Here is a 12,861-nt window from a genome sequence, read left to right on the forward strand (position 1 = left end):
AAGGCTCTGGGTTTCACAAATAAACAAAAAGGTTTGTAGCAACAAAAGAATATCAAGTCTGAAAGAATGTATACATCATCATGCTGAGCCTGGGCCAAAAAAAAAAACATAAACACACAAAAATAGTCTTTCTAATTACAAAGATAAACAAAAGGTAAGCCGAGCTCCCTAACTCAACAAAAACAGGAGAAAATGGGGCACCAAATTAAAGTCCACTCACCCTTACCACCTTCCCACAGGCTGGGCCAAAGTTTAAACATAACTTCAACACATAAGGCCAAACATGGCAAAAGGTAGAAACACCTAACACATAAAAAGTGACCAATGGCCACAGTGGCAACAAACCAAGCACAAAACAGTAGAGACATAAAACCGCATGTGGGAATCAGGCATGAGCTTGATGGAGCATCAGAGACAGAAGGTGGAACCGATGAGGCCTTTTAACACATGTGGCTTGGGCCTTGTTGACAAGCCTCCACCAATCAATTCAGCCGGACTCCAGAACCGCCACATTTGTAGTCCTGAAATATAGGACAGGGAGAGTAAAAACTGAAAGGAGGAAAACCAAAACCCCACAAATACATAGGAATGTAAAATGTAGCATTCTTTCTGATAGTCTTTGAGAGCTATTTAAACCCGCAAATAATGTCTTCTTTGAATGCTTTGTGTTTGGGAACATGAAACAAGAGAAGGGAGAAACGGCAGACGCTTAAGTGACCAGGCTGAGAGAGAAAGCTGGGACCTGTTTAGGTTCCTTACCGCCAGAGGGCGAGATAGACTGTCCTTCCTTGTTTACTTAACTGTTGATCTGTGGAGGAGTTTTACCTCTGATTATTACTTATGAGCCACACCTGTTGTTTCCTTGTTTGTTTTTGCTCAGAGCCAAAATGCATTCAGTACCCTCGTCAATAGAGTGACCGCCGAATACAGGAGAAATTCTGCCTATATTGTGGCATAAATTCCCATTTCTGAGTCTCCTGTCCTGAGCTGTCGGCAGGACCAGAGCTCGTCCAAAACAGGATGGCCAGTGGGGAGCTACGCCATCTCTCTGGAGCTGTGTCTAGTCTCCTACCATATATACAACTGCAAGATCACTGTATTGATTATAGAGGAGAAACAACTTCTTGGTTGCTATCACACAACTGAATATTCATCTGACCTGCTTTTAACATCCATACTCCTTGGCCCAAATATGATTCATCCCCTGACTGTCCCCTATAACCTAATCCCATCAAAGTAATTTTTGCTCGTACTTGGTTATCCCCACCTGCAATCCCCAAATGTCTCCTTGCCCCAAAAAGAGCTGCAATGGAGGAACATATGTTTGTGATGCCCTTCTCGTCAACTACATCCATCCTTCCAAATCCTGTGAAACTCCAGGCTTTTTTGTCATCGGCCCTGCACCGATGACAGGGGGCTGTCTAATAATGTACAGTTATCCCCTACCTTTGATGACCACTCTATTCAAGCTATAGGGTCCACTGTGTTCACCGAGGAAGACTTACATAGTGCCTGAATCTTTCCCGTATCTGGGAGGGGAATGAGTTGAAGACTGCCTCCAACATGCCAACAGATACTATGAGCACACAATCGTTGTTAAACGATTGTTGTAGAGTCAAGTCATGTCCTGTTGCGTGTGTCTATATTTGTATCTCTGAAGCCTAAAATCCTTACTACCCCCAACTTTAGAGCAATATGTTATTCTAAAAGTTAAACCTTTCTCCTTGCATAGCCTTGAAATTGCCCATTTTGTATTACAATGAAAGGTATATTTATTAGATTGGTCTTGATTTATGTACATGAGAGTGCAGAACCCATTTGCAAATCAGAGGTCATAGCATATATCATAGTCTATGATGCACGATTTCTGATTCTAATTATGAATATTGTTACTAATGATTATGCCAGTATGATTCTATATGATAATCTAGTCCGTACTATGATTTGACTGGTAAAGCCTTATTTGGTTGCTTTGCTCTGATAAACCAATCTGAGTTATGTTGTTGAGTCATGTTATTGGATTAATTTGCATAACATTTGCATCATATTTTCCTTCTTGAAATTCACCATTCTTGACATTCTTGTTTCTTGACATTCCCCACATATGCCTTTCATGATTTCCTTTTCCCACACCCAACACCTTGCCTAAAAAGTAGACATAATATTGTAAATCTCTGAAGCAATAATCTCTGCCACCTTGTTAATATCAGGCATGTGCTCCTTATTCTTCCAATTATAAATGTAATGATTTGCTCAAACTAAAGTGCCACGACCAGTAAAACGTGTTTGAGTTAAGTATTAAGTTCTGGAAATAGCACTGAGGGCGTTGCTTCTCACAGACATTGCGAGGAGGCCACTGCCCCTCACAATGTCTGTGTACGGCCCTGGTTATTTTACTTGATGCAGATCGAGGCAGACTAACTAACGTCTAGTTATTTCCCTTGAAACAGTAGCCCTCTCTGGGAGAACGGTGAGTCATCTTAATAATGTAAATGCTATTAGTTGATTGCTGAAGGATTTGGTGTAATAATAATACTTTTTAACAATCCTTAATAATAACTGAGCAATAGTTTTACCTGAAGTACCCTGGTTATTGGTCTTATATCAAGCGACGACCAAATAAGGTTTTATAAAATGTTAACCATTTTGTTGTTTTATAGATGTTAGAAGGTTAAAAACAAAATGTGAAGAATTGTTTTAGAACGTTATATGAATGTTTTTAAATGTGTTCAAAATAATTATTTTAATATGAATTTTGTTTTTAATATGGATCATTTACATTTGCATAACTGTGCATTATCCAGTTTTTCCCAGCATATTACCTTGGTTAGCATTTTTATTTTCTGTCATCTGGCGATATTTCCTCCGCAATAAAGTTTTGGGAAAAAGAATAACAATATATATGCTACTCTTATGCAAATCTTGTGTTGCACTTTAACCCGCAAAGTATAAAGTTTTTGCGGTTTTACAGCAGCATACATTTTTATTTTGCTGCTGTAAAATCCCAATATTCCTTTAGAGATTGATGAAGTCTTATCTTGTTGGTGGATAAGTCTCCATCCATAAAAACGTCCAACAAGGTTTGAAATATAATGCAAACAAGGGTGCACACATAAAACTGACCATTTTATTGTGCGCATCAGAAATTGGTAAAAACCTTTAGTTTTTTCTGTTAAATAATCTTTATGTGTTTGTCTCCAGATGAGCAGGTTTATTAGATGGAGTTTGCTGTTGTTTCTGCCGCTTGGTTTCTTTGTTGTTATGGCCTTCTTCGGTTTCTTCCCGAGCTGCACGGTAGAGCACAAGCGCTCCCTGATCAGAAGGTGGTAAGTGCACATCTTTATTTATGCATATGTGTATCATTCTATTTTAACCAAAAACCTCTAGCTAATGGATGGATGTGTCTACATATGCAGCTCTCAACTTCTCAAGCTAAGAACGATCCCCACAATAAATTTCAGGCACACCTATTTAAAGTGTCCTAGCATTAAAGTTGTAGGAAAAGAAGGAATTACAATTTCAGAGAAAGATCAATGCAAGCAATTAGATTATTTGTCCAAAAAAAATGTAATATGTGGATTCATTATTCAATAACGAAGCAACTCATAAATATACTACAATTATTTTATAAACCAGAAATACTTTCAAAAGGTTTTGCCAGCTCAATCTTGTTGCTGTTCAGAATATTGAATTCCAACATATTCCAAGGCAAAACTTGTTGTCAAATGGCTTGTACTTGTTGACCTGACATGATTGAATGACAACACGTGTACAAGCTTTTCAGGTTGATAATTGAACTAATCTTACTACCTCTAGGTCTCCACCCACCGGCCTATTCACCCCCCCTTCTACCTGCTTCTGCATAAATGACTCGTATATTCTGGAGAACAGCATTCCTAATGACCAGCTGGCAGAGATTCTGGAACGACGGGGCAAGGAGTACAAGAAACACCAGGCCAGGTACCTACCGCCAATAGTACCAGGGACAATGACTTAATGACATTGGCATACTTTAATGTCATTAAGTGAGAGCTTGTAAAATATGTAACACAAATATGTTGTGGAATGTAAAACAATTTGCCGCTGCTACTATTCTCCACACTTTCAATCTCGCTGTCCAGATTAGTTTGATTGACGGATAGTCCCGCTTATGATAGCATTCCTTTTCCTCTGTGGGGGATACAGAGCTGACTGGTCAAGACAGACAAAGGTTGACCTTGTTTAGAGGTACAAATTTACTCACAACATTACTTCCCAAAAAATATATCTCACTTTTTTGTGTGTGTTTTGAGTAAAACTATTTGAGTTGTATGGCACAACTCTGTCTTTTAATCACAGTACACAATTGTGTTACAAGTTGAAAACATTTGTTTTACAAATGAAAAAAACTTAATGGAATTAAAATGAACCCATACTGAATAGTATGACCAAGGGTGATGGATTGGTAGAGAAACATTTGGGCGTGAGGAATGATTAAATTCATTAGTTAATTAATCAACAAATCAATTTATAAACATTTGCATTTATTTATTGTTTATGTATGAATGTGTTTATTGATGAAGTAAAGTTGGATAGTTGATAGATAATTACTTAGAATATTAGTGAATTAATATTTAGGATTGGTTAATTGACATATTGATCGTATTGGTTAATTGGATAAGTGATTCTATTATATATATTTATGCCTACATACTTTCTACCTCCCATGTCCAGAACAAGCTCCATTTTGAACACACTCCTCTTTGCTCCATCCAACTCTCCACTGCAGTATCCCATTCAGGGTTTCACAGTTCGCCCCATGATCCCCACTCTCATTCCAGGTACAGTACTACCATGCACTTTGGTGGTTCAATTACGAAGGGCTAACACTGCCCTTTAGTCCATAGTAGTTTAGGTTAGGGCTGAATGATTTGGGGAAATAATCGAACTGCGATTGTTCCGACTAATATTGCGATTGCGATTTAGTATGCGATTGTTCTCCTAAATTGCATTGACACATTAATGCCGCCAATAGTTTGGGTGTGGAATTGCATCTGTGATCGTTGAATTCTCCGGCAGTTCAGCTCGTCAATTGATTGACGGAACAGGGGCCGACAGGGGCCAATCAGATTTCAGCAGGGGCCAGGGCCCCTGTGGCCCCACCCCTAGAACCGCTACTGAGTGTGATCAACACAACATTGGAAGCAGACATCATATAAACTGCTATTTCCTTTAGGCCAGGCCTATATGTTGAGAAGAATTGATGCATACATTTATATTATAACATCTTTGTTTAAATATTGAATTTTAAAAGAAAAATAAATACGAATCTTACTGATCGCCAGTCAGTAACATTAACTAATTGCAGCCTTTGCGATTTGCTAATCGTGTTCTATTACATCGCGATGCCGGTTTGAGTTTGATGAATCGTTCAGCCCTAGTTCATGTTACGGGTCCCAGGACTGGGTGCCACGGCAACAATAAAGAAATCTGTAATATACAGGAAATGGTGCGAAGCAATGAAGACACGACGGCTCAGTTCGTCATCCAAGTTGCGTCTCTATTCAAATTCAAAAAAAAAACAACATTTCTCTGAGTGTCTCTTGTTCAGTCTTCAACTGTTTAAGTGCATCAAATTTTAACTACATCTTACATCCTATTCTAATTCACATTCATGTTATATCTCGTGCACATTCAATGTTCTCCATCAGTCCACTTAACTCTACTTGAGCAACGCACTCATTTACATTCACCTGTTTAAGTGAGTTAAAGCATCAACAATAATATAGTGCAATAAACAGCATTAATCCACTGTACTTGAATGCAACATGTAGTTGGCAATTATTCTAGATTCACACACTTAAATAAAACAAAAGTATTACTCAGAGAAAGCTAAACGTTTTCAATACAAAGTAAACCAAGTTGTGACTCTGGATGTAACAGTAACATTTTTATCTTTAAACAGTATGCATTAATATAAATATTCTTTCAACCTTGTAAATCTGTAACCATGAACCTTTAACATTTACTCATATTCCCATTTAAACTGTAGTGTACAGGAGACCACAAATAAAACTAACACTGTGCAAAGTGCTAACAAAAACCCTTAAATTGCGCGGCATGCCCTCAAGGCAATACGCAGGGCGAGAAATGAACCCATAATCGGTGGGACCTGCCGTTTCGAGGCATTTACCCCTGCCATTGTACTGAACGGCGGTAATTTAAAGTCTCTTAAGTTCGCTAGAAACACAACAAAACATGACCCGAACTTCTTCAACAGTTATACATATGAAGCAAGGCTTTAGAAGGTTGACGTTTTATAGTTTAAACCAACTACTGACCTGTAATATACAGGAAATGGTGCGAAGCAATGAAGACACGACTGCTCAGTTCGTCATCCAAGTTGCGTCTGAGGACGCGGGCGGAAGTGCTCCCATCTGACGACAACCCGGAACACTACTACTTAAAGGGGACATATCATACCACCAGGTGTGAGTGTGATTAGCCATTACAAGCAGGTTTGAAAATGTGCAGCATTGTGACATCACAGGTGGGCGTGTCCATCTAGATGTGTGCTGGATAGATCAGTCTACCAGCCCACCCAGTGGACTAACAAACACTGCTCATCTATCCATCACACATCTAGGTGGACACGCCCACCTGTGATGTCACAATGCTGCACATTTTGAAAAAGGCTTGTAATGGCTAATCACACTCACACCTGGTGGTATGAGATGTCCCCTTTAAGTGTCAACAGTTCCACCTGGGTGCTACTTACATTTTAAGTTCCTCTCAACACAAATTATGAGGAATAAATGATAAAAATTGTTTGAAGCCCTTAAATTCAGAGAATTAGCTTTTGCTAATATAAATAAAATAATCAGTTTTGAGAGTACCACATTCAGTTGTAGTGAAAGTGCACTACACATGTAGCCTGGCTATTGCCAGACCAAGCTCAATCGTAGATTGCACGTTGGTATGGGGAAGCTGTCATTTTCTTCAGCACAAGAGGCGTGATCAAGGGGCCTAGTTCAAATGACTCTGTACGCAATTGGCTGCTTGCCGTCGCTTCCCTGTCGTCATTGTGTTAAACCAGCCAATAGTGTGACAGGGGGAAAAGCCAGCTTGGTGATTGGCTCCCGCAAAAACTTCTAGAAACTAGAAAGAAATGTATTGCTCTTCTGCAGGGGGGACTTAAACCGCCGGCAGAATGTGCTACCCAGTCTACTACACATGTGTTCAATGTGCTCTATCCCCATTATCTCTTTTGTCTTCCTTCTATGTTCAATGTATGCCTCAGGAAATAGCTTCACCCAAGAAATTCATCCTTAAAGGGGACATCTCATACCACCAGGTGTGAGTGTGATTAGCCATTACAAGCCCTTTTCAAAATGTGCAGCATTGTGACATCACAGGTGGGCGTGTCCATCTAGATGTGTGCTGGACAGATCAGTCTACCAGCCTACCCACTAGACTAGCAAACACTGCTCATCTATCCGTCACACATCTAGGTGGACACGCCCACCTGTGATGTCACAATGCTGCACATTTTGAAAACGGCTTGTAATGGCTAATCACACTCACACCTGGTGGTATGATATGTCCCCTTTAAAGATATGTTTGTTTCAGGTTTAGCGCTGCATACACAGAAAAGAAGCAGCTACAAGGTTGGTACTTAAACTCTGGGTGTTATGTAAAAAATGTCTGGACATCTTAGAGCTACAGGTTACATTTCCCTGATGCCCTGATACAGCCTATGTCTGGCCAGCATCAATACAGGTCCCCTTACATAATTATTGGTTTCTCATTAAAAGTATAGGGTATAGTCAATCATTCAATAAAATGCTCTTACCAAAAAATATATAATCTGGTATCTAAGGCTGTGACAGTCCTGCAATAATCTCATCCAATAGACAAACAGGTCAGCCTTCAGTTTATTTACTTCGGGCCACTTACGCAAGCTCTGCCTGTTTACTTATGAATTAGTTAAACTGTATGATTTTGAGCCAAACACACACACACACACACACACACACACACACACACACACACACACACACACACACACATACACACACACACACACACACAATTAACATACTTGTATTTTACAGGTATTACTAAATGTCACCAGAGGTATCCTCAGTCTAGGGACCCCAAGAGACGAAGACATTGTCAAAGGTGATTCATGAGCTCGATCATTGTTTACATAGTTCCAATGTGTAATTAAAGTGAACAGGATTGACTTGTTTTATTTGTGAAAAACATTAGGTAGCGGGAAGAATTTGATCATCTTGGAGACGGATAGCTTAGCGGAAATGAACAAACTTCTGGCGAAGGTCACCTACACCAGCACTGTGTACCACATACACACCGGAGACCTAGGTAGTCTAAGTCCTTTTCAATTGATCTCGGCTGGGAAACAATTTAATGAGGTGTATGGGTTGGACGATGTAATTCAAACTGAACTTAATGCACTGGTAAATCTTATATACAAAATTGTCTTTGTTGAAGTTTTATATTGAAGATTTATCTTTGTTAAAGATTTATGCCAATGTAATGTTTCATTTTGGACTCAAAGCCATCTGCTAAATCTGCTACTCATTTCATTTGTGTTAAATCTTATTTTAGGTTGGAAAGAAAAATATCCAACCCAACAAAATCTTTTCTTTACAGTTCACTTCATGTGTGAGGTTCACCATGCTGTGTTCCCCATTGTCATTCGGCAACCAACCCTACCTGTGCTCTTCGACATTGGAACAGGTACAACAACAAAAGTCTATTCTTTTATATATATATATATATATATATATCATCTGTTTTTACCGTTGTGTAGAACTATGCACCCTTACCTTCTTCCTCTCTCTATCCCCTTGCATCCTCTACTCCTGATGACCACATCCTCCGACTCACTGACACACAAACAAACAAACAAACAAACAAACAAACAAACAAACAAACAAACACTCTCTCTCTCTTAACTAGCCATTAGTGACCAAGTGACTGTCACCACTAAGACCTTCATGCGCTACAAGGAGTTGAAGCTCCTCATAAGTAGCCTCAGACAATACTACAAAGACATGACGCTCATTGTGGCTGACGACACCCATGAGCCGGAAAAAATCATTGAAGAAAATGTTCTGCATTACATCATGCCCGGGGGACAGGTAGGGCTGTATTCAACAACCAGGGGGTGCTGTGAGTTGTGCTGTGAGACCCCCAAAGCCCGCACACACACTTTTCCCTTTATAGTTTCAAATCACCTGAATCATTGCATCGCCGCAAATACCAGTCATCATCGCTTCACAGTTTACCCGGCCAACGACAACAGCTGTGGATGAAAAGAAACGCTCAACTCTGGAATGCAACTTTCTTTAAATCTTATCTTATCAGTTAACACAACAGATAAATAATGTATGCTGACCAGGGGCTTGTTTCAAGTAGCAGGTTAAAATACCGTTGAACCCTGTATACAGAGAGAGAACTTCCCTGCAATGTCTGGTTATTTTAATTTCAGAACAAATGATTTAAATTTCAAGGAACGAGTTCACTCAATCTCGAATAGGTTGAACCTCAAAAATGTGTGTTCATATCAAGCTCTCATCTGTTGCGCCCTAATACAGGATGGATCAGGGAACTCAATAGCCGTTGTTGCTTTTGCCAATATTGGTGGACGCCCAGTCTCCGACAATCCAACGACAACTAAATATGTAGTGAAAAGCATTTGCCTTTGCTTAAATGTTTTATGAGAGTTTATGATATTGAAGAGGGACCTCTTCAAAAGCAAAATTAAGAAAGACAATCAAGCTAATCAAGCACACAAATTGTGTTCTTGACACAATTCAACAACACAATTCAAGTAAAAAGTGAAATTCTTACAGTAAGTTAATGTCAAATCTTTCCCTTCCACAGGGCTGGTTTGCTGGCAGAACCCTGGCTGTCTCTCAAGTCACCACCAAGTACTTTCTTTGGGTGGATGACGACTTCCTATTCACTGAGAAAACAAAGATAGAGGATCTGGTGGAGGTGATGGAAGCAACACCAGAGTTGGATGTGGTGAGAATCATATTACTCATTGATCAAATAAATTATTATTATTACTATTATTATTATTACTATCATCTTCATGATAGTAAGAGACTTCCCTTTCCCGGGCCACATTGACCAGCTTTATTACATTATGAATTAAGAAGAGTATGTGTGAGGTTATAATGTCTAGTTATCTTTCTTAGGTTGGGGGTTCAGTGGATGGAAATCAGTTCTACTTCTCCATCAACTATGATGAGGGAGATGGAGTCACTGGAGGCTGTCTAGAGAAGAAAAGCAACAAAAGATTCCACTCAGTACCTAATTTTCCACAATGCCACCTCGTCAGTGGGGTGGTCAACTTCTTCCTGGCTCGTACCGATGCTGTGAACCGAGTGAGATTTGACCCCAAGCTGAAGAGACTGGGACATCCAGGTATGTAACCTGCCACATCTACATGTGGTCCTTTTTGGTTGTGTACATACATCCACAATGAATGATAATGAGAAACCTAAATTAGGAAAGGGGATTCTTGAATGAGGTTAGGCCGTTAGCTTCAAGATGTTATTCTTGGATGCCAAGGGAGCGGTTCAGTATTTAAAGGTGATATATTATACCACCAGGTGTGAGTGTGATTAGCAGTTAAAAGCCGTTTTGAAAGTCTGTCTCTTCTGACATCACAAGTGGGCGTGTCCACCTAGATATATGACGGATAGATGAGCGACGTTTGCTACAGTCTACTGGGTGGGCTGATAGACTGTTCTATCCAGCATACATCGGTGGACACGCCCACTTGTGATGTCAGAAGAGGCAGATTTTCAAAACGGCTTGTAACGGCTAATCATACTCACAACTGCTGGTATAATATATCACCTTTAATCACTTGCTACCACTCTCCTTATTTGTCCACACAAACTTGTGGTTGGTTACCCAAGGTTCCACTCACTTTCAATCTGGGATGCAAAAAGTTTCCATACCGCATTGCAAAGGCTGGGTGGTGTCATGTGGTCACTGGTGCAGGAATTTACGGCTCCGGAATGGGGCATGATCATTGCAATAGTGGCAAGAAAACTAAGAAGTACCCCATGAATCTTCAAAGCACAAAGGAGAAGATTACACAGGTTATATAGAACAAGTGAGAAGGGAGAAGTACAGAAGATTGTATTGTCTATCCATATATGTGCGTAACTTAAGAAGATATTATTCTGGTCAGTACATCTACATGTCTTGGTATGTGAGGTAAACATAAACATGGCAACACGAGGCTTCACCTGCTGGAACATATCCGTTCTCTAAATAGGACATGGTATAAATTGCCATGCAGGAGAAACCCTTGAGTCCCATATTTTGAAGTTATATTAGCATTTACCAATGTTAATAATTGAAGTTCTATAATTTCTTCCACAACCTCAAATCTTTGTTTGTTTTTTTCCCAATAGAATTCTTCATGGATGGACTTGGTCAATTGATGGTTGCAACATGTGGTCATGTTTCCATCGGCCATCAGCCAAGAATGATGAAGCCTGAGTACAAGATATTCAGACACCCCTCATCGGAGGAACAGGATTCAAAAAAACGACTGCACCACTACAAAAACTTCCTCAAATGTGTCCGCTTTGGATAGGACCTCAACTCTTAATGACAAATTCACATAAGGAAAATATTGGGCAGCAAATCCAGATAGATTCAATAAAAGAAAGTCAACTTCTAGCTTCAGGTAAACTTTATGTCACACTTAAAGGAATATGCAGAGATATCTGTAAATTGCCTTTTGCCAGTCTTACCCAGAATCTGACGAGTTGTTCAATAAAAAAATATTCCCTGTGTGTCCAGAAGGGAAGTTAGCATATCCAAGCCAAGCTCTTTTTATGTGAGGGGAATACACTTGTTATTACTTCCCACTGTTTTCCAATTTATTAAGAATAGTCACTTTATTAAAACAAGTGCCAGTAACAACAAGACAACAACAAGATTGTAGTTTGTCTATAAACACTGATAATTCTGCAATTTTTTTCTGCGTGATTGGCAAGATTCAATGATTCATCAGATGGTCCTGGTTTGGTAGTCTACAAATAAAGGGCATTCTCTCAGCGGTGTAACACAGGTAGCGTAATAATCACTGACCAAAAATAGTGCTGTATTAGGAAACATCCGGTGGGAGGAATGGTGGGACTTAGGGACTGTAGCTACCAATAACGTAATAACGGGCAATAACGTAATAACTGCCAATAAGGTAATAATTGAAATGTAATAAAGCCAATGACGTAATAACTTGCCAATAATGTATTAAAGTTGTTGAGCCAATAACGTAATAACTTTTTGCCAATAATGTAATAACTTATTATGTTATTGGCTGGTTATTACATTATTGGCCTTGTATTAAAAAATCCTTTGAAAATGCTATAACAGAGCCAATAATGTGATAACTGAGGTATCACTTTATTTTATTTTCAACATCTGGAAGAAACTGTCACACTTGTATGAGCCTTAATATTAATATTAACAGCGTTAATATTTCATTGTGCAACACATGCTTAAATATTTGACCTTACAGATACCCTCCTACCCCCCTCCACAGGAGGCCTTAAAGGAGCAAAGAGTCAATTTTGATTCATATGATACTCTTAGGGTTCCGTAATAGTACTCCTTGTATCCAACTCTGTGACCACGCAGACGCTTCGACGGAGTTGTGAGCCTTTCGAAGATCTGCGTTGCAGTTGTCAGTACGGTAATGCAACTCACCGCTGGAGCGCTAGGGGCTGCGGGAAGGATACGATAGCTGACCACTGACAGCCCCGCGGTCTCCAACATTCTGAGTAGCCTCGACGGATAGTAAAAATTTTTGGAGGAACAGGT

The 12,861-nt window shown here is 39.6% G+C and overlaps 1 protein-coding gene across 1 annotated transcript; it reads left to right on the forward strand.

Annotated features, from left to right (window-relative positions):
• Positions 1-3,201: 3,201 nt before the first annotated feature.
• Positions 3,202-11,629, forward strand: LOC307082129 (beta-1,4 N-acetylgalactosaminyltransferase 2-like; the record flags this gene model as incomplete). The annotated part of the gene is made up of 11 exons (XM_079745582.1): positions 3,202-3,326; positions 3,817-3,960; positions 4,714-4,820; positions 7,609-7,646; positions 8,094-8,160; positions 8,251-8,364; positions 8,656-8,742; positions 8,965-9,146; positions 9,892-10,035; positions 10,212-10,440; positions 11,445-11,629. The coding sequence occupies 11 exons, from the start codon at positions 3,202-3,204 to the stop codon at positions 11,627-11,629; spliced, it is 1,422 nt and encodes a 473-aa protein (XP_079601708.1).
• Positions 11,630-12,861: the final 1,232 nt, after the last annotated feature.

The sequence above is a fragment of the Pollachius pollachius genome (assembly GCF_949987615.1).
Source record: "Pollachius pollachius genome assembly, chromosome: 11".
Classification (NCBI taxonomy): Eukaryota; Metazoa; Chordata; class Actinopteri; order Gadiformes; family Gadidae; genus Pollachius; species Pollachius pollachius.